This window comes from Amblyomma maculatum, chromosome 10, assembly GCF_055883805.1.
Source record: "Amblyomma maculatum isolate TAMU_Amacu chromosome 10, ASM5588380v1, whole genome shotgun sequence".
Lineage (NCBI taxonomy): Eukaryota > Metazoa > Arthropoda > Arachnida > Ixodida > Ixodidae > Amblyomma > Amblyomma maculatum.
In genome coordinates, this window is record NC_139353.1 from 122,950,943 (window position 1) to 122,973,117 (window position 22,175).

Genomic DNA, 22,175 nt, shown 5'->3' on the forward strand with positions numbered 1-22,175 from the left:
AGCGTTCTCCTAATTTTTTCTCTGACTATTCCCTTTATTTCACAAGCCGCAGTATTGTGTGCTTTTCAATTTGTATAAATAGTTAGCCTGAAGTTAAATATTATTTGCAATATTACTGGTTCATGGTACTAATACAGGCCTTGTTTAAAGAAAAAGAAATAAACAAGCGAGGCATTCCATATGTATTATCCGTCAAATGTCTCTGTCGAATAACTTGTCTTCCTTGTCTAATTCAATCGGTGTCACATGGTTCTCGTTCTGAGATCACTCAAACTCTACCGCAGAACGCGCCCTCGCCATCGGCAGCTTCTAAACGCCACTTAAAAGCGTCGACGGAGGCCAAGGTATTCGTCACCATTTTGGTTGTGGGCGCTGTGGTGGCACTCACGTTAATCCTGCGGCGTAGACCAGTCCCGATCTCAACTCTGCTCTGCACGACAGAGTCCTGCGCTCTGCACAGGTGAGCGAGGGTCAACTTCATTCAATCCTAGCTTTCCCGACTGACAGTTTGGCACACAAACTCTGGTCGATGAACAAGCAGGTAGACAGAGTATATAAAATGTCGTTAGCACAGATGAGGTTCATGCAATGCTAATTGCGGGCACATGTTACACTGTCTTTGTTCAGAGACTAGGTTATAGTTAGCTATGAAATTGCAGATCAATAAGAAAGCTGGCATCATAGAAAGGTTCCGCAACGTCACGACGAGGAACGGCAGCTTTCACAATAGAATGGAAGGATTTCAACGCTGCTCAACACTGCTATGTCATTTTGTATCGGCTAATGCCTGAAACATCGCATGGGGCGATAACCAAGGGCACTTAAAAAAGCAAATGCAAGTTATTGGTTTGGAAGCGTTATATTATTTCGGCTCTGCACCAGCGACAGAGGTACACATGAGTAAATGAGGCAAGATTTTTGAGAAATCGCCTCCCAACTACCTCCGCCTTCTATCGATTTCTTCCGACCTTACTCAAACTCGCGACTCCAGGCTTTGAAAAATATCCGACGTAATATCAGCGCCTGTCTCATTCCTCAAGTTTGACGTCGCGTTGCAGTCTGAGGTGACCGTAAAGCATTCAAATATTTTGCACTTCTCGGATACAGTCAGTGTTGAGTCCTCAGGCAACGGGCAAGAACATAGGCTTAGCTCTCATGGCAATAAAGTAAAGCAAAACATTTCAAGGCTATCTTTTGAATTGCAAAGCGCGTGTGAAATATATTGATATAACGGTAGGAAGCACAAACCATATAAAGGGGCAGACTCATGCTAAAGGAAAATGAATTACGCACTGAGCAGTAGACATCGTGGGCTATATCGATGGCCACCACTGGATACGCTGCCGCGAGAGCAACGTGTGTAAACACGGTGTTTGTCGTCGTTACTACCTTCCGCTTAAAGCTTTTTGTTATTTCAACGGCAGTCCTTCCGAGGCAATGTAACGTGCCTATCACAGTGTCACACTGTACGAAGAGCTCGCTAGATTCTGAGAGGCGCACAGAAAATCGACCTTTTAGATGTGCATCTCTCTTTACACTTTCTCATGGCCTTTTGATAATAGGCTATTATGCTGTAAAACATGTGGGTGAAATTACAGGTATCTTTAAAGAAAATTTCTGTACCAGTGCAGAGAAAATCTGTTCTACTTCATTGACCGAAATACGTTCACGAAAAAGATATTAATTTTCTGTTATCCAGCCGAAACCTTGAATCGAAGGCAAACAATTCGATATATTTTTGCCATCTGTTTATTTTTTACCGTAAACTTATTTTTACTATATAGTAGATAATGTTTCAGTAGAAAGGGAAATGGTATGACAGCACCGAAGACGCTGTCCGATGATCGCCTGCGCAACAAGTTCAATTCAAAAGAAGATAACTAGGGGTTACACATTGAGGTCAGTTGTTGGTTGGCTTTCCACTTTCGGTGGCTAGAAGAGGGCTGTTGCGAGGCCAGCCGTATGGGTGCCATCGAGTATTGCCAGCGCAGAGAGATATTCGTGAAATGTAGGTGGCCAGGCGTTCGCCTTAAAATAGTGTTCATTGAAAAACTTGGCGCTTAACGAAATTGTATTGTTGTTAGAGGCAGAAAACGTGGAATGAAATACAATTAAAAAATTGTATTTGCATCATTGTATTCACTGCCACAGGAAGAAAAAACAAAAAACAGAAACAAAAAAACGCCATATAACAGAAACGTTTTGTCAATTTACTAAAATATTCTATCAGTAGCAAAAGAAAAACTGTAAAATCACAGAAAAGGTAAAAAACAGAAAACGTAGCAGAGCAGAATATTTCTGGCAGGGTAGCTGACAGAAAATATCTGTATTTTTCAACAAAACCTTTTTACAGTGGTGTTCTGACATATGGAAAACGTTTCGGTATGTTTCCTTACATGTTGTTCTAGGGTTCCTGCTTACAACTTGTTTCCAATGCATCTTGTGCTCTTATATACTTCCCTTTAAAGTTACGTTCCATAGTTTTGATATCTTTCTTGGATTATTGGTGGTGTGTCTGCGCTAGGGGAGTACATGGGGCATTCTGAAGATCCAAAACTATGGTGAAACTTTGTGATTTTGCATGTTCCTAGGGGGCACTAAGCCTAATTTTGCCCCACTCAGGCGGGAGAAGTGGCACAGAATTTTGCTTACGTCATGAATTCGTATTCCCCTTTAAGCAGAGTAACTAAAAACACCTTTTCTGTACATTTTTTACCTTTTCGAAACTGTTCTTCCTTTTTCTGGGAAGGGCAGCGCTCCAGAAAGATAGTGCTTCTCAACACAGGGAAAGATGCCTGAGTTGAGACGCAGAGCTTTGTGTTTTTGGCAGGGCGCTAATCGAAAGCCAGCTGGACAAAAGCATGGATCCATGTAAAGATTTTGATGCCTACGTCTGCGGCCACTGGACACCCCGTAAACAGTTCGCAGAGCTGTCCCGCTCTGCTCTGACAGACATGGTGATGACGTGGCAGGCAAATCTACCAGACACGCTACTCGGGGGTGTCGCCCGACTTCCAGCAGGGAGGAAAGCGCTTGCCATGTTCAACGGCTGCATGGCGCAGTCGGGCCCGCAAGTTGGCGTCTTCAAGGAGTTCATGAGCAAGCGCGGTCTCACATGGCCGGAGGATCTAGAAGATGTCGAAGGATTCTCTCCACTGGAAATTCTATTTGACCTTGCCTTCAACTGGAACGTCAACCTTTGGTTTTCGCTGAACCTGCTTCCACCGGCGGCGGATGACAGCCAGAAGCAACGTCTATTCTTCGCCCCAAACAACTTCATGCTGGAGTGGAGGACTGTCTTTAAACAAATATCCAGGCAGTTCTTTGACAAGGTCTACCGAGCAATGTTCAAGCTTTACGCTAACGACGCACATGCAGCGCCTTCTGCTGATGAAATCACTGAAGCATATAACATGCTTGGCCACATCTTCGACTTGTTTATTTCATCTAGTTCAGGCTGTCTAGAGTGCCCGCGGTATTGCCACTGCAGAAATTGGACGACATCACGCAACTTACCAACACGACCTATTTAAAATGTGTCATCGACACCAAGCTTGCGATTAATCCGCCTTTCACAATGGAAGATCTGTGGCTCATGACTGACGTGACCCTGATGAATGCCACCCTGCAAATTTTTGGATCATTCAACGACAGCCGTATTCGCCGAAATTTGGCATGGCTGTTTCTGGAGGCATATGGAGCAGTAGCCAACCCTGAGACCATCCTGCTTATTCTGCATGGAAGTCAGAGTCACGCTCAAGACATGCGGCCTTTGTTCTGCGCCAGCCAGGTTGAGGCCAGCTACAAGCTTCTGGTGACCGCTATGGTTGCAGTGATGCATTTCACTGATGAACAGCGTCGGAACATTGACTCCCAGTTGGTCAGCATTGTAGAGGTAAGGTTGGATACTTGTGAAATTTCAAGGTTGAATTGACAAATTTGCCGCGGAACGAAAAATAACCAAAGCACGTGCTACAATTGCTCAAGAATGCCTTTTGTGCACACACGAAGTTGCCAATAGTGCCTATGCCACTAAGGTTCTTAACACTAATTTCATTATAAGCGATTTCCTATTGAAATTTGTTACCATTATTGTCCTTATCACCAATTTCTTATTTAAAATCTTTATCACAAAATTCCTTGCCGCTAATGATCTAATCACTGCACATATTTTGTTTCCTTTCCGGACACTTTATGCCATCCGTTTTTGGTGACATAACATAACCTATAAAGGCTTTCCCTTTAAAATAATTATCAGTTGTGACAAGCACCTTGCGCATTGCTCCAATAGTAAGGCTACGCTTATTGAATGAGCCTTGTATAGTGGAGGAGCATGTGCAGATGTGTCAAAAAGGCTAAAGTATGCACGTGACGCCAGGAGTAAAATAACCTTCTTTTTCAAATTGCACACCGAAATCTTTCTGGTTAAAACATTTTTGAAGGTAAAGTGTTTTTACCCTGGGAATCACACTGTTTGATATGCAGGTAGCCAGGAACAATTCAGTTCAGTTCAGAATTGAAGGAACAATAGACAATATTTTTTACACTGTTCCGAAGGGGTATACTTTTGGGATGATTGCAATAAATGCTAATGAAAGATTTTCCACTGGAACCGCATGGTATTCGGTAGTTAAGCGTAGAAAATGAGAATGGGGTACCTGTTGATTTAATTATGCTCTTGGGTCTGCACTGTAATGGCGTTCAAGAATGGTTGGTTGCCATTGTGATAAATACGCATGGCCTTCCCTAATTTATTTGTAGTAAAGCGTGGACAGGGTTTTGGCAATACAGAAAGCTGATGCAGAATCTCCCAAGTGGATCTCAAGACTACAGCCATTGTTCTGTATGCGTGAATTAAGGCGAAAGCATTTTATGGCTAATGCTGCTGTTGTGGCCGCAGAAAAAAGGAAACGAAAATGCATGGGCCTGCTATTGGCTCTGTAGAGGAGCCACCTCCTCCGCCTTGTGCGGACAGAAGAGAGAAAGTAGAGAAGGGAGAAAAAGAAGAGAAGGATGCTAGCCGCAACAGCCGCCGTCCACCACCTTAACGGTGGCGGGTGCAATGATGGCCTACAGCAAATAACGCCCTTCCGAGGCGGGATGACGTCACAGAGGTCTCGATCAATCACAGGGTGTTCGCGAATGTGTGCCTTATATGGCCACATGTCAACTAATGATCAAATACTAATACTAAATGAATATTTAATGAAACACAAAATTTATTACTAAACAACGGCTAATTAGGTATTTCGTTGATGAACTAAATAATGAATAGTTGTTTATTTACAAAGTTAGCAATCTATTATTTATCGAATAACGACTAATAAATAATTAATCAATAATTCATACCAGTTGCGTAGCAGAATGCGGCGCTCAGGCTTTCGCATTTCATTAGTAGCTAAAGTTCATCGTAATTTTTTAGTGAGTCATATGTAAATAGCGCATGTAATTAGCGTTTCTGTTAATTTTGTTGATTCTGTTCTCCTGAAAGGCAATGTGTCATGACCAGGCATTAAAGAAAAATCTGGGTGTGGTGCAGTTGCTAAAGCACTGGACGGGTGATCCAAAGGATTTAGGTTCGGTTTCCAGTGCAGACAGGGTTTATCAATCTATTTTTAAGTCTCGCTGTGGAAAGCATGATACTCTGCTGCCAACCTTTTACTGACAACCTTCTGTCTACAATGATGACGCATTACCTTATAATCTGCAGTAGTGAAATGCGACAGCCTGACTGTTGTTGCTTCACATGGTACATCGCGCGCCCCTTAATGAACACAACGAACGTTCGTTGAACGCATCAAACTTCATCGGTGTTTTTTCTTTCACATGAGAGGACAGGCGAAAAATTTATCACTCGCGGATTTCCGCTACTATCACCCTTACAGTAAACTATCATCCTTACAGTAAACTATCATCCTTACCGTAAACTATCACCCATACAGTAAACTATCATCCTTACAGTAAACTATCATCCTTACAGTAAACTATCATCCTTACAGTAAGCAAAGAGAACTATGACATGCGTTTCATGATCCCGGGCATCGCGCTGCTGGTTAAAGCGCTCGGCTTGGGATCCGATGGATGGAGGTTCGATTCCCGGTGGAGGCAGGGTTTTTTTCTGAACACGCAGTCAGGATGGATTTACAAGTGTAATCCCGGGATATGCCGCGGAATCTCGCAAAAGAGTCGGACACTTCTCGAGGATGCACGGACGTACCCGCTGACGAGTAACTAGCCATAAAAAGGTTTCGCCCCAAAAACCGTTGCACCACCAATACTGATCAGAGCGTCACAGAAAGAGTGACAAGCCCGCATGCCAGCGTTGGCCCTAGGCAACAAATACTAAAACAATGGGCTGCATCTTTCCGCATGGGATATTTGCTTTGATTGCTTTAGAAGGAACTCATAACCGCAAAAATAAATAGGAATTTTAGCATCAACACAACACGCGTAATGGGACTTGAGGCACACAACAAGCATTATGTCTGGAACGGGCGCCACCGCTGCGATTCTTCCACGCCGTCGAAGATGACTTTGTGGTCGTTTTTCAACACGGTAGACATCGGCGGAACAGTTTTTCACTCTCACGGCGACGCCATATCTGCGTCGAATCGGAGACGTATCTTGTCATCTGCGTGGGCTCGTCGTAAGTTGTAGCATAGCTCATCGGTGCGTTGTTAATCTTTAATGAGAAACCAGGCGAGCCGCCAGGCTTTGCGGCTCATGTATATAGCTATGGCATGTATTTCGGTGTCAAAGACATGAGACAGCACTGCTGGGAGTGTCATAGTGATCTCTAAACAAGCCGGAATGGAATTAACCGGGTGAGCGTCTGACGCCGGAGCTATTGGCAAAGGCCATGTACATAGGGATAATATCGCTTGCCTTGTCGGCATCGAGGAATAGAAACTCTGTCCACGATAGTTATATGGAGACAAATCTTAAGTCCTTTTGTCTGGAAATGGTAAACTGCTGCTCAAGTGTGGCTTGGATGACCGCAGTCTACGAATGGATGAGCCTAGTCATTGAAGGTTAGGTTTGATTTTCGGTAGTCTAACGTCTGGGCGACTAAGGCTATGAGAGACACCGCATTTGAGAGCTGCAGATATGAAGACCACCTGATGTTCTGTAATGTGCAATGAAATCACACGTTAGGCTTCAGTTGGTCGAAATTTTCGAAGCCCTCCACTGCGGCCTCTGATAGGCTGAGTCGCTTTCGGACATTAAACGCCCCTTCCAAACCAAACAATTTACGGGTAGGCTCAAATTTTATTGCTCTGTCCGTGATTAGAATTTCTTGTATGTCGAGAATCAAAGCGAAATGTTAAACGAAGGATGTTGTCTCTCTTCCTCAAGTACCATAGAAAGCACTTTTGCGTCCGCATATCAGGTCGATGACCCCGGTGATCCACTTGTTTTACGTTGACGAAGTTGGGAATGGGCCGATGACATCCATCCCGTTTAGTTGCAAGGGCATAGTTTAGTGGTTCAACTTGTCAAATCGTGGCCGTCTTACGTCTCTAAATCATGGCACGATTACGCATAAATTCTCACGTAGGGGGCTAATCGTGAATGATAAAACGTTTCAGAATCTGTGCAACGTTCGTGGTAACCAGAGCCTATTTGACCTCTTCATGGAAAGCCTGCAGAATATCCGAGTAGATGCTTTATCGCCTGACGACTCGTCATCACGTTGGGCCCGAGCTTTTTCACAAGTACTTCGTATTTTAAGGAGAATGTGTACAACTGATGATGTTCTAACACTGCAGGAGGCGAACGGCTTAGTATTTCAGGAAATGAACTGGATGTCGCAAGTCGCTGTGTGAGCACTGCAGGTATGCGAAAGGAATGGTGGTTTCAATTCCGAGAGGTATCGTTGTTGTCTTTGTTCGGCGGTGCATCCACAGGACATTACAAAAAGCAATCTGCTTTGGATAGCTCGCGGAGGTGTAGACCAAAGTGGCGTCGAATTACTGAAAATTCAGGGTTCTTTGAGCAAGCTGGGCTTGGGAGTTTTCAAATTGGCGATAAAGTAGGGCGTATGACGTTCGCTTACCACCTTGAATGGTCGCCCGCAAAGGCATGGACTTCAACTTCGAAATGAGATTTTTTCTCGGTTTTCGAATAGTTGGCTTTGGCCATCGTACATAACATAGTGCAGTCTACCACTATTCTGTACGAGGAATGTAGTACCTAGGTTCAAGATTCTCGCGTCAGCATTAGTTTCCCGAGAGCGCCGGGGGGGCGGGAGGGGGAGGTCGTGTCAGCGGGGATTTGGTTCTTGAAGTCTTTCGGTTGCAGCGGTTCAAAGTTAAATGAATCTACTGACTGTTTAGGGGGCAGAGGTTCAACCATGCGTCAGCAATTTAGTTTCTTACAAAGCGCTTGGAATAGGAACACTATCCGATGATCTGCCAACGGCGTGTCGTTAGGGCGGGGGAACTCGACGACAGTGGCTGTATTCAGGGGATCGGGATAGATACCGTCTTTGCTAATGATGTTAACAATGGACAGCAGATGTTGGAAAGCAAACTAAGGTTGTTTAGGCCTCAGGTTGAGCCCGCAGGGCTTTGCTGCGTTAAGTAGGGCCCTCAGCCTACGGAAGTAATTATCGAAAGTCGTGGTGAAGAAAACAAAGTCTTCTAGATACTCTGCACAGCTTTGTCATTTTATGCCCTTACGAAATACGCACATTATTCAGTGACCCTCGTGCAGACCAAAGACAAAATTGCATTACCTAAAAATCCTAGATTCCATCAGGCTTGATAAATGCTTTCTTTTTTCGATCTCTTCATTGATGTAAAAGAAGAACGCAAAGAAGAATTTTCCATCATGAATAACCAATAAGCCCAAACTGCGAGAGTATTGCTACTCGTCGAGTTCTAATTACTATATAGTAGCCGCTCGTTCATTCCGCCGCTGAGGATTACTGCCTTTGTAGAGTCGGCCCGGCATACCATCATCGCGGAATATCGGGCGAATTGATTCTTCCTATCGTTGCTCGATTAGCTGTAATCCACACTGTATCGAAGTATGCCTCGCCGAAGTGACTGACGCACAAGGACTTTTCGATGTAAGGATGAGTATGTAACGAAGCATATTTTCCTATTCAATTTCAATTTCTTCGCGTTCTTGGGATGAAACGTGGTTACAGCCTTTTGCCCAGTGTCCTGCTCTTCTCATCGGTTCACGTTCGATGTTGTTTAGTATTTCGGCTTGAGATTGTACAAAGAATAGAAGATCATCACGGCATTAAAAAGATTGCTCAGCTTGTTAAATCATTATTGAGCCGCACCCATGCTCCTTTCTGCAGCAACTAATACATTGCACTAATATATGTCAAAATGAAGCGCCGCCTTAACCAATTCAATTGGTCTTACCTGTTTGGGTTGGGAGTAGCAACCTTCCAAATACGCCTTCCAAATTTGTCATATGATGTGATGTCGTTATATAACATAACAAATTGAAGATTCTGCGCTCAATCTTGTAACTTGTCAGTACCCGCTTGCCAGAGCCATTCGACCGGTATCCTGAGAGCTTAGTTATAACAGGCGAGGACACGCTTTAAGAGATGCGTGAACGCATTGGGGTCAAACCACTCTTCACGAACATGTAAGCGGAACGCCACGAATTTCGGGGGAGGGCCAGAGCGAAGACGTTAGGCAAAAAGTATCAGGGGGATGATATTGCCACCTAAGTTTGTGCAGCAAAATGCAACATTATGAAAGGAGGCTTTCGTTCTGACCGCGATGAGCATATACCACAGGGTAGCTGCTACGGTGGCCGCGGGCTGAGTGGAAGAGGCAGAAGAGGCCGCAACACTCCTAGGAATTGTTCGAAACAAAACCAGCTCCATTCTCAGTGATTCCAAAATGGCCCTCCGCAACTTCAATAGGGGTCGTATCTCCGCCACTGCATTCAAAAGTGTTATCGCGTCGCCAAAAGATAGGAACGTAGTTGATCTAGTGTGGGTCCCGCTGACTCGGGCGTCCCGGTGAACGAGGCCGCTCAATAATGTGCTCGAGGTTTTGTCACCCGTGCTGTTGAGATCTCAAACGCGGATGTTCGACGGGGTGAGCCACTTGATAAAAATCAGGCCATTACGACTTATTACAAAACGCTCAGGGTGAGCCTGTCTCCTCTGCATGCTCGGGTTAGCCGAGAGCACGCTACCACGTGGCGGCGGCTGCAAACGCGGTAGCCGCCAAACCACTAGATGTATGCCAAAATCTTTCCCGACATAGTAAATTCGTGCTGCCAACTGTGCGGCATGCCTGCCAATTTAGGCCATATCATCTGGGACTTCGCGGAGGATGCGCCTCCGGCAGATCTTGTATCATCTCCCTTGCTGGAACACTGGCAAGCTGTTCTCGCAAGCCGGGACTCAGACGCCCAGTCCTGGGGCACGACAAGAGCGCAAGAGGTCGCTGATAGACTTAAACTGCGAACCATGAGGAGGAGCTAAATGCAACTCAAGACAAAATTCATCTAAACCGCTGACAAATAAAGTTTTTCTCTCACTCTACAGTGGCAACGCCGGAATTTCGACAGGGCACGGATTTCAACGTTATCGCGTAAGAAATAAAATTCATCATTTGGTTTTACGTGATGCCGGAGCGCGTACAAGAGGCTATACGGAAGCTCTGGCGAAGATATCTGTCTCCTTTGCAGTCGTTGTGTAGGAGTCATCCTCGTCTATTGAGATTCTAGATAGTTTCACACGTGTACAGCAGATTGCATACCAAAAACGTTGCTTAGACTACACGTTATCGCGTCCTGCCGCCTCGTATACGCAGTAAATCATACATGTGTGCTTTGTTTTTCCGCAGACAGCTGCCGAGAAGGCTTCGGCCGCACCATGGCTGGACAATAGAACCCAACATGTTGCGGCCGCGAAGCACCGCACTGTGCACAGCGTGCTATGGCCGGACAAAAAATTTCTCACCGCTGAGGGTCTCGAGAAGGCGTACGCCAAGTTTCCCGAGAGGGCCCCATCCTTTGCCCATTTCTGGATCGAGACTCGTCGGAGCCTGCGCGGCCTCATTGGCTCCGACGCCGGCTTGGAGCAGCTGCGAATCGCGGAAGGTGTAGCCCAGCCATACGTCCTGTACGTGCATGTCCTGAACCAGCTGTCCCTGTCCTTGGGAGCTTTTAGCCCCGCCTTTCTATTACAAGAACGGCACAAAGGCAATGTTCTACGGTGGCCTGGGCTACCTCTACGCGAAGGAGCTATTCCGCGCTGTGGACAGAGAAGGCGTAAAAGTAAGTCAGCCAGCAAACGCTTCCTGGTGTTTCTTTTCGTGATGTATCTGATTCCGCCCTCTGTGTCATTTTCTATTAATATTTTGCATAAAATGTTATCGTAAAGATTTTGTAAATTCTTTTTTCGCCATATACGTGACCACTTATTAACGCATAGACTTGTAAAGCCATCATCAGTTCAGTCGTTCAGTCGTGTCCGACTCTTCGTGACCCTATTGACCATGTCACGCCACGCTTTCCGGTCTCTCACTATCTTCCTAACATCACATAACTTCATCTGCAGTGCCTCGAGGATGCCATCTAACCATCGCGTTCGCTGCCTACCCCTTCTCCGGCAACCCTCAACCTTTCCCAACATCAAATCTTTCTCCAGCGACTCCTCTCTTCTCATCAGATGACCAAAGTAGCTGAGCTTTAACTTTAGAATTTGACCCTCCAATGAGCAGTCAGGGTTTATGGTCGACAATATTGACTGATTTGATCTTCTGGCAGTCCAAGGAACTCTCAAGAGTCTTCGCCAGCACCACAATTCAAACGCGTCAATTCTTCGGCGGTCAGCCTTTTTCACAGTCCAACTCTCGCATCCATACATCACAACTGGAAAGACCATAGCACGAGTTATACGGATCTTGGTTGGCAGACTAATGTCTCTGCTCTTTACTAGGCGGTCAAGGCTAACCATTGCTCTCTTTCCCAGAAGCAGGCGTCTCCTAATTTCATGGCTGCAGTCTCCTTCCGAGGTAATCTTGGAGCCCAAGAAGAGAAAATCTGTCACTGCTTCCACTTCTTGTCCCTTGATGCTCCAGGACTTGATAGGGCAAGACGCCATGATCTTTGTCTTTTTAATGTTCAGTTTAAGCCCAAACTTCTCACTCTCTTCTTGTACGCGCATCAGAAGTCTCTTGAGTTCCGCTTCACTTTCTGCAATTAAAGTGGTATCATCCGCATATCTAAGGTTGTTGATACGTTTTCCAGCAATCTTCACTCCAGCTGAAGACTCGTCCAGACCGGCCTTCCTCATGATGCACTCTGCATATAGGTTAAATAGGCAGGGCGACAGTATGCAGCCTTGCCTCACTCCTTTCTCAATCGGAAACCAATCAGTAAGACCATGCCCAGTTCTGACTGTGGCCTCTTGCCCTTCATACAGGTTCCTGAGGAGACAGATGAGGTGAATTGGAACTCCCATCTCTTGGAGAGCTTGCCACAATCTGCTGTGATCTACGCAGTCAAACGCTTTCGCATAATCAATAAAGCAGAAGTAGATGGGTTTCTGGAACTCTCTTGCTTTTTCCATGATCCAGCGAAGGTTGGCAACTTGGTCTCTAGTTCCTCTGCCCTTGCGAAACCCAGCTTGCACGTCCGGAAGCTCCCGATCCACATACTGCTGCAGCCTACCTTGGAGGATTTTCAACATCACCTTGCTAGCATGCGAAATAAGCGCGATCGTGCGGTAGTTGGAACAATCCTTGGCACTGCCTTTCTTTGGAATGGGGATGTAAACTGACCTCCTCCAATCCTGTGGCCACTGCAGGGTTGTCCAAATCTTCTGACATAATGTATGCAGAATGTTAACAGCGTCATGGTTGAGGTTTTGAAGCAACTCAGCTGGAATGCTATCAATTCCGCTAGCTTTGTTCTTAGCAAGGCTGGCTAAGGCCCATTCAACTTCACTCTTCAGGATGCCCGGCTCAAGATCAGTTATCACAACCGTCTTATGTTGGGTTTGCACATTCGAGTCCTTCTTGTACAGTTCTTCAGTGTATTCCTGCCACCTCTTCTTTATCTCTGCGGCTTCAGTGAGGTCCTTGCCTCGTTTGTTCTTTATCACGCCCATCTTAGCACAGAAGTTTCCTTTGATATCTTTGATTGTCTTATACAGAGCTCTTGTGTTCCTTAATTGGCTGTTGTCCTCAACTGCTTGGCACTGTATGTTCAAGAAGGCATTCTTATCTCTCCTTGCTATTTTCTGAAAATCCGCATTGAGAACCTTGTATCTTTCTTTTTCCCCCATAACTTTTGCCGTCCTCCTTTCCTCAGCTATTTGCAAAGCCTCTTCAGATAACCAGTTTGCTTTCTTGCATTTCTTTTGCTTTGGAACTACCTTAGTAGCAACTTCTTGTATTATATCACGAACATCAGACCACATCTCTTCGGGCTCTTTGTCTTCTAGATCTAATTCTTGAAATCGATTCCTCACTTCCACAGCATATTCTAATGGAACTTGATCCAGATTATACCTGAAAGGCCTTCTAGTTTCCTGCGTTTTCCTCAATCGAAGCTTAATCTTGGCAACAAGAAGCTGATGATCGGTGCCACAATCGGTCCCAGGCCTTGTTTTTACTGCTTGTATAGCGCTTCTCCATCTCTGCCGGCAAATAATATAATCGATCTGATTCCTGTACAGACCGTCCGATGAAGTCCATGTGTACAGGCGCCTCTTGTGCTGTTGAAAATGAGTATTCGCTATGGTCAGGTTGTTTTCTTGACAAAACTCTACTAGCCTCTGCCCAGCTTCATTTGGCTCACCAAGACCGAACTTGCCTGTAATTCCGGATATTTCTTCACTCCCTACCTTGGCATTCCAATCTCCTATGAGAAAAACGACGTCTGATGATGGGGTGCGGTCTAAAAGGCATTGTAGGTCCGCATAAAATCTCTCAACGTCAGCTTCTTCAGCAGTAGTGGTCGGTGCATAGACTTGGATAACTGTTATGTTGAAAGGGTGACCTTGGATCCGAAGTGAAATCATTCGGTCGTTTTTGGGGTTGTACCCTAGCACTGCTTTGCCCATTCTTCTGTTTACTATGAGAGCGACCCCATTCCTTCTCTTGGATTCGTGCCCACAATAAAAGACATAATGGTCGCCGGAGTTAAATTCTCCCATTCCGGTCCACTTGAGCTCGCTGATACCCAAGATATCAATGTTCAATCTGTCCATTTCTCGCTTGACGATATCCAGTTTACCTTGCGTCATAGATCTTACATTCCATGTTGCTATGTGATACATCTCCTTGCAACATCGGACTTTCCGGTCGCTTCCCGACACATCCACAACTGAGCGTCCTTTTGGCTTTAGCCCAGCCGCTTCATTCGTCCTGGAGCTACTAGGAATCGCCCTTTGTTCATCCCCAGTAACATGTGGGACGCCTTCCAACCTGGGGGGCTCATCTTCCGGCGCCATATCATTAATGGTATTGTGACTGGCCATAGGGTTTTCTTGGCAGGAAATACTGGAGTGGGTTGCCATTACCTTCTCCAGTGAATCACATTTTGTCAGAACTCTCTGCCGTGACCTGTCTATCTTGGGTGGCCCTACACAGCAGAGCTCACGACTTCATCGAGTTTCGCAAGCCCCTCCGCCACGACAAGGCAGTGATCCATGAAGGGGTAAAGCCATCATATTGACGGGCAAATGCTTTCAAAGCATTGATGCTATGTGACAGCTGTCGTAACGGCGTCACAAGGTTTTCCATTGGAAGAGGAAGTAATTTGATTATTTTAGTTCTATTTGTGGCATTTTTTGCATGTTTGGCGCATACTGCACGAGACATGTGCGGTCATCTCGGATCGGAAGCTCCGCCGCGCACTAGAACGATGTTACTGGCCTAACATGCGATCACCCTTTGACACATATGCGACCAGTTGCACACAATGCCAGGACCACAACTACACTAAAGTTGCTCCAACTGGGCGGTCGCTCCCTGTACAACTCCCCAGCGTGCTGTATGGTCAGTCAGCATGAACCTATTAGGTCCATTTCCAAAACCTTGCTTTGGAAACCGCTGGATTGTCGCTTGAGCATATCCTTTTGCCTGGGCCTGCGAAACAGCCGCTACCACATCGGTTACAGCTTATCAAGTGCCCCTATTTCTGCTCCGCTCTGTCATCTCACGCCATGAACCCCTTCGGGTCAAATAGGTGACTGGGTATATCAGTTTCCTGCGGATGTAGCTGAGGAGTTTTGGGTCTATGTGCCACGAAGTTTTGCCACTTCACACCCTAGCACCCGCAACAAATGACTTGACGGAGCGCATAAATATCACGTATACCAATGTGTATTCAGTGTACGTGACTGAAGCTCAAAACTGAGGCATCATGCTGCTTTTTACTTATGCTTTTATTACTGGGAAGCATTAGACACGAGCTGCAGCCCTTTCTTTCTTTTGTATGTCAACCCACCTTTTGTACATCCTGGACAACTTGCCGTTTTCATCAAGCGATGATGTTTCCGTTACGGTGACCCTGCGCCTTGTCAAAGAAGGTGCGGACCATTGCTTCGCATGAACGCTTTAAGGCACGGGGCGATCAGCGCCGTCGGCACGTCACCTATGCTTGGGGCGAAGTTTCATGGCTTTGGCGACTGCTACGACGACGTTGAATTCTCGAGCTGATTGCTGAATGCATCTGACTTCAATTACTCAGTTATGGAAAAAGAGTGTTTGGCCATTGTGGTGGGCACTAACAAATTGCCGGCCCTGCCTACGTGGTTAATAGTTTGACGTCGTCACGGACCACAACGCGTTATGTTGGCTGTCCTCTCTTAAAGACCCGTCCTGTTGCCTCGCACAATTGGCTCTCCGCTTTCAGCAATTTCACATCCGCTTATATATTGCTTTGGTCGAAAAAACATGGACGCCGACACTCTGTATCGTTCTTCCCTATCTAGTGACACTGCTTGCTCCACGGCGACTGATTCCGCCCTCTCATATCTAACCATCGCTGATATGCCTTCGGGGTACCGCAAGGACCTCTGGCTCGCAGCTCTTATCGACATCGTGTCCTCTTCTCCCAACGCTGCGCCTTCTCGGTTTTACGCCATCAAGCACCACACTTTGTCATACGAGGCGGCCTTCTCTATCGCCGAATCTATATGCCTGATGACCGACAGTGGCTTCTCGTTATTCCCCGCCATTTACGATCTGAAATTAGGGCCTCTTCGTGCCGATCTTCAGTGGGCCAATCCTGGTAGGTCAAAACGTTTCGAAGTATTTCTCACCGTTACAATTGGCGTGACGTGCATAATTATACTCGTAAACACGTCCGCTCCTGCATCACCTGTCAGCGTCACAGGCCATCCACATCCCCTGCTTCTGGCCAGTTGCAACCACTTTCACACCCGGCCAATACGTTTGATCGTCTTGGCGTTGACTTGTATGGGTAACTTCCCTGCATGGTCTCTTGGGACCGCTGGATTGTTGTCACCATCGACCACCCTACCCGGTATGCCGAGCTCGGCGCCCTATCCTCCTATACTGCCCGTGATGTTGCCCTTTTCTTGCTACATCATTTTGTTCTTCGTCACGACGCGCCGCATGAGCTACTGAGTGACAGAAGCTGCTTCTTCCTTTCCAACGTCGTTGAAGTTCTACTGACTAAATGTCGCATCATACATCAATCCACCAAAGCCTATCACACTGAAACTAAAGGGCTGACTGAGTGCTTCAATCGCACTGTCGAAATTATGCTCACGACGTAAGTTGCCGCTGATCTGACCAACTGGGACGCTGTTCTTCCTTTCGGGACGTACGCACCTTTAGCCCTTTCTTTCTCCTTTATGGATATGAGGTGTTCACGATGGACACTATCTTACTATATCGTACTAACTCCTCCGAGTGGACTCCCTTTTCAGACATTGCAAAGAATGCGGATGAAATGTCGCCAGTTGACCCAGAGTTTTACATTGGATTCTCAAGACCACCAGAAACGTCGTCACGATATATGGCGCCACACGTTCTTACTACAGGATCTCTCGTTTAGCTCTGGGTTCCTGTAACCCCACCAGGATTGTCATCAAAGTTTCGAACCGAGTACCACTGACCCGTACGCCATTATTACCAAACCTCCCCTGTAAATTATATCACGGAGCCACTCACTCCCTTTTCGAACATGCTTCATCAAGGTCGCGAAACTGTGCACGTGAGCAACCTCAAAACGTACTGCCACCTGCTCTTCTTGCGCTCCCCATAGGTTGCCAGGGTGGCGCCTCTTCGCTCTTGCGAAATTGTAGTGAACTATGTGAGGATATCACGAAGACACTGATGAGAACGACGAAGTGCCCCTGCTCGAGCTCGTATGTGTGTGCCTAGACTTACTTTGTTCTTTTGTCCGCCGTGCAGTTTACGGAGGGTTATAATCTCTGCTAAAGCATTGAGTAAAAGCTCACTACTAATGAGATAATTTCGCAGCGCTACATAGAAATAATACTTAGTGAAAATGCGTATGTTTTATAAGGTTATACTATTGTATAAACTCCTAATTGCTTCCACCTCCTTTACCAAGACTGCAGGCACAACCTGTCATCCGCTCGATTTTATTTGGCATTGCTTGCAAATGTTTCTCGATAGTTTGTTTGGCTCCAATTCTTAGATGACGCTACTCTTCTTATTATCAATACCATCATTTCACACACTGCGCCAATACGTATAGCTATCTTACGTGATTCTGGAAGTCAGTTTTCTCTTTCTAATCGCTAAAAAACTTATGTTGTGTAAAATAGGCTACGTGAGATAGTGCGTAACTTTGTATTACCACCAATCAGGCGGTAATAAGGGCCAGTGATTGGGGATAAAATGAAACCATACATTTTCTTGCAGGTGGACCATCAGGGCAACATTGTGTCATCGTGGTTAAGCGTTGCCGTGAAGGTTATATTTGAAGATCGCGTGCTGGGCTGCCTCCCCGGTGGCAATCCCGACTTCTTTCAAGAAATTCCCGCGATGGAGGTGGCGTTCGCCGCTTGGAAGCGGAACCTCAAACATGATGACGTCCGCCTATCCGAAGTAAGTAGCTTCCAGTATTGGACTCGCAAGGGGGCTGGAAAGCATTGTAAGAGATTGTACATGATCTGCTCGTGCATGATTTTACGAATCCTTGTGAAGTGACGAATTTTCGAATCAGTTTTTCTGAAAAATGGCTTTGCTTTGTCACCGTACAAAAACGAGAGGAGAATATTGGCCGTCTAAAAGATAGAAATTACTTATATTGTAAGGTGAACCAGTAGTTCAATACTGTGAGAGCATTTTGTTTCTAAACTGTAAAGGCCATCATCGAACCACAGCAAGCTGAAAATGGAGTGCGTGGCATACTCTTTGCCGATTCGAAAATCGAATATCGGCTACATTGATCTATAAATTTTTACTTCGCAGTACGCCATTTTCTTCCGCAGGCAAATGCTTTGGCCATGATGCAAATTGATTCCCTTTCCTGTTCTTACTACTCTTCTGAAGCGTAAAATCTACTGTATCAATTGAAAATATCAGGTGCATTGGTATTGCCGGCTACTAATTCGTTCCTTCGGCAGTATCAATAGACCGATCCCAACTGCCGGTTTCACGATGCCACCACTGTCGCCGTGCATGCTGGTACATTTAGTCAACCGGTCGCTCCAGCAGCCTGGAAAGCCTGCGCGCCGTGCTTCCGAACAATTTTAGCTCGTGTGTATGCCGGAGCTGATAGGGAAAATTCGCCTGTCTTGATCCTGGGCACTATAACAGCACATAGGACATACATTACTCCAGCTTTATGTATTTAGGGGATAGCCTATAGAGCGCGTTCAGCCGAAAAGCCGTCGACGTTGTTGAAGTATAGTCGAAGTAGCAGTTGTCGGCACCGCTTGTTGGAAATAATGGGAGTGCGTAAAAAAACCATACCATGGTAACTTGTTATAGTCGTCGTTGTGTGATAGGCGATGGCGAACTAATTGGAATTAATGTGATTATTTTAATAAATAAGTAAATAAAAATTTGGAAAATGGGTGGTTCAATAGTGTGAAAACCCACAGAATGAAAAGCCAATTTGGTGATGCTCACTTAAAAAATAAAGCGTAATTAACCACATAATAGGTTGAAACAACTGAAAATTGAAAACTTGTGTGTCCCAATCTTTGAATGAAAAGCCAGTGCGTCATGTTGAAAATTTGAAAAGGAAAATTCAGAATGTGTAATTAAATTGAAATGAAAAGCGAAAATTCGAAAAAGGGGGCTTCAAAGGCACCAAAACTGTCAGAATGAAAAGTCAGTGCTTGATCATGCTAATTATTAAGATGTAGTGTGCAATTCATTAAAATTTTTAACAGTTGAAAAGCGTGCAAAATTAAAAAAAAAAACGGAGTTATTTTTATTTTCAAGGGGCTCAAATTCTGTACCTTTTTTGCTTGACCATGCTAAGGAAGAAAATTGAGAGTGTAATTGGTCAATTCAGGGATTGAAATAATTCAAAGTTCATGAATTAGAAAAAGTGGCTTGAAAGGTGTCAAAAACTCGGAATGAAAAGCCAACGCTGATGTTGCTAATTAAGAAATTTAAAGTCTGTAATTAGTTAATACAGTGAAATAAATAAAAAGTACAAATCCTGAAAAGAGGGTCAAGTGTTAAAATGTGGTATTCGGATATGTGGCGCAAATAAACACAAACACAGGAGAAGATACACAGCACACGCGCACACTACCAACTGTAAGAAGAACCGGAAAACACTTCCTCTTCTACACTCAGGCACGTCTCAACTTCCTCTTCTTCTCATTTTCCTCTTCTTTGCCCAGGGGGAAAAAGGCACTCACTTCCTCGCAGACCTTAACCTTGTCCAAACATGGCGGTGACCAATCTCTTCTTCCTCTTCTTCTATTATTCCTCTTCTTTCCCAAGGGAATATTGACACTTTCTTCCTCTCAGCCCGAAAACATCAACCAAACATGACAGTCACAAAATCTATACTGTCTTGTAAATCCACACCTCTGCTTTGCCCAGCAGCTCCTACCACGCTGGACAGGCAAATATCACCACAAAGTCATAAGTCATTCACTAAAAACACCACCACACATATACAGTAGGACATGTCCTACTCTACACCCCATAAACTTAAGTAGTCCCTATATAATGAGCAACTTTATCTTGCCAACATCTAAGAAGCCACGAGGCCCATGTACTTGACGGGAAAAATTCTGTAAACTCCCATGGCCCCAAATCTTAAGATGGTGCATCATCTTAATACGATGATGCACCAACTTGCCCCTCAAGCTGTTATTTTTAAAATGTGGTGATTTCTTGACGGCGCTAAATACCAAATTAGAGTGTGTAATTGGTAAAATAATTATTTAAATAATTGAAAATATTGTGGTATTGGAAAAGGCAGTTCAGTTCAGTTCAGGCGTTCAGTCGTGTCCGACTCTTTGTGACCCTATGGACCATGTCACGCCACGCTTTCCGGTCTCTCACTATCTTCTTAACATCACATAGCTTCATCTGCAATGCCTCGAGAATGCCATCTAACCATCGCGTTCGCTGCCTACCCCTTCTCCGGCGACCCTCAACCTTTCCCAACATCAAATCTTTCTCCAGCGACTCCTCTCTTCTCATCAGATGACCAAAGTAGCTGAGCTTTAACTTTAGAATTTGACCCTCCAATGAGCAGTCAGGGTTTATGGTCGACAATATCGACTGATTTGATCTTCTGGCAGTCCAAGGAACTCTTAAGAGTCTTCGCCAGCACCACAATTCAAACGCGTCAATTCTTCGGCGGTCAGCCTTTTTCACAGTCCAACTCTCGCATCCATACATCACAACTGGAAAGACCATAGCACGGGTTATACGGATCTTGGTTGGTAGACTAATGTCTCTGCTCTTTACTAGGCGGTCAAGGCTAACATTGCTCTCTTTCCCAGAAGCAGGCGTCTCCTAATTTCATGGCTGCAGTCTCCTTCCGAGGTAATCTTAGCGCCCAAGAACAGAAAATCTGTCACAGCTTCCACTTCTTCTCCATTGATGCTCCAGGACTTGATACGGCAAGACGCCATGATCTTCGTCTTTTTAATGTTCATTTTAAGCCCAAACTTCTCACTCTCTTCTTGTACGCGCTGCCAAGAAAGCCCTAAAAGCAGTTCAGTGGTGTCAAAATCAGTTTGACACCGTTTGATGCGCGTTTTCCTTTCATACAGTTATTAAAATTTTTAGTTGATCGCTTACACTTTAATTTTCTCATTATCGTCATCAAGCATTGACCTTTCCTTAGTGTATTTAACCTTTTTCATACTTTTTTCAGTTTTTCTTTTATTTCGAATAACTAAGCATTGAATTTTCGTTATATACAGTTTAGCACGTTTGAACACCATTTTTATATTTTTAACTTTTATTTCAATTATTTGGCCAATTACGCACTTTAAATGTGTGTTATTAGATCATCAGGCATTGGATTTTTATTGTGAGTTTTTTTTACAAATTTTCAACCCTTTTTTCCAGTTTCTCATTTTATAATTTGTTCTTGTAATTATTTGATCAGTGACATAATCTAAATTTTTTATTAGCATTCTCATGCATCGAATTTCATTCTGAGCATTTCGACACCTTTGAACTCCTCTTTATCCAATTGGTTCATTTTGTTTCTTTTTTTCATCATATAACAACAATAACAAAATAAATAATTTCTTTAACTCGACATCGCCTATCATAGACCAATCAACCACCAATCACGAGAACCACAAATTACGATGATACGATTTTTTGTACGTAGCCATCGATTATTTCGGACACACGCTTCACAAATGAACGAGGCCATTGGTAAAAAAACTCAGAAAAAAAGACCCTTAAAAGGCTTGCTTTGCATGTACCAGTCACTGTAAATTGGTGAAATAAAGACAATAAATTTTTCCCGGTGGTGAGGTATGAGAAATGTGCTTTGAATGCCTGTGGAGCGGTGATTGCAATAGTGCAGTTGCACGTGGGCGCGCTGACCAGCCGACAGCCGACAACAAACATGGCGGTGGTGCAATTTCTGGAAAATTGGCGCAAGCGCAGATCGATCAGTGGGATCGGTCAGTTGAATATATCAGGTGTTTCGGAACAGTCGGCTCCTCTTATTTAGGAACATACATTTATGGTGTGGGGAGTACTCAGCACCATATTTCCAGTACTCGTGGAGAG

The 22,175-nt window shown here is 44.9% G+C and overlaps 1 protein-coding gene across 1 annotated transcript in view; it reads left to right on the top strand.

The window, feature by feature from the left end:
• LOC146177386 (endothelin-converting enzyme 1-like) overlaps positions 1 to 18,146 on the top strand; it is a 26,840-nt gene extending 8,694 nt beyond the window's left edge. The window contains exons 2-7 of the mRNA XM_084581542.1: positions 285 to 460; positions 2,831 to 3,332; positions 3,491 to 3,895; positions 10,830 to 11,085; positions 11,156 to 11,262; positions 17,859 to 18,146. Of these exons, the coding sequence (XP_084437668.1) occupies positions 285 to 460; positions 2,831 to 3,332; positions 3,491 to 3,895; positions 10,830 to 11,085; positions 11,156 to 11,262; positions 17,859 to 18,146 (1,734 nt within the window). The remainder of the gene's footprint in view (positions 1 to 284; positions 461 to 2,830; positions 3,333 to 3,490; positions 3,896 to 10,829; positions 11,086 to 11,155; positions 11,263 to 17,858) is intronic.
• The last annotated feature ends 4,029 nt before the right edge of the window (positions 18,147 to 22,175 follow it).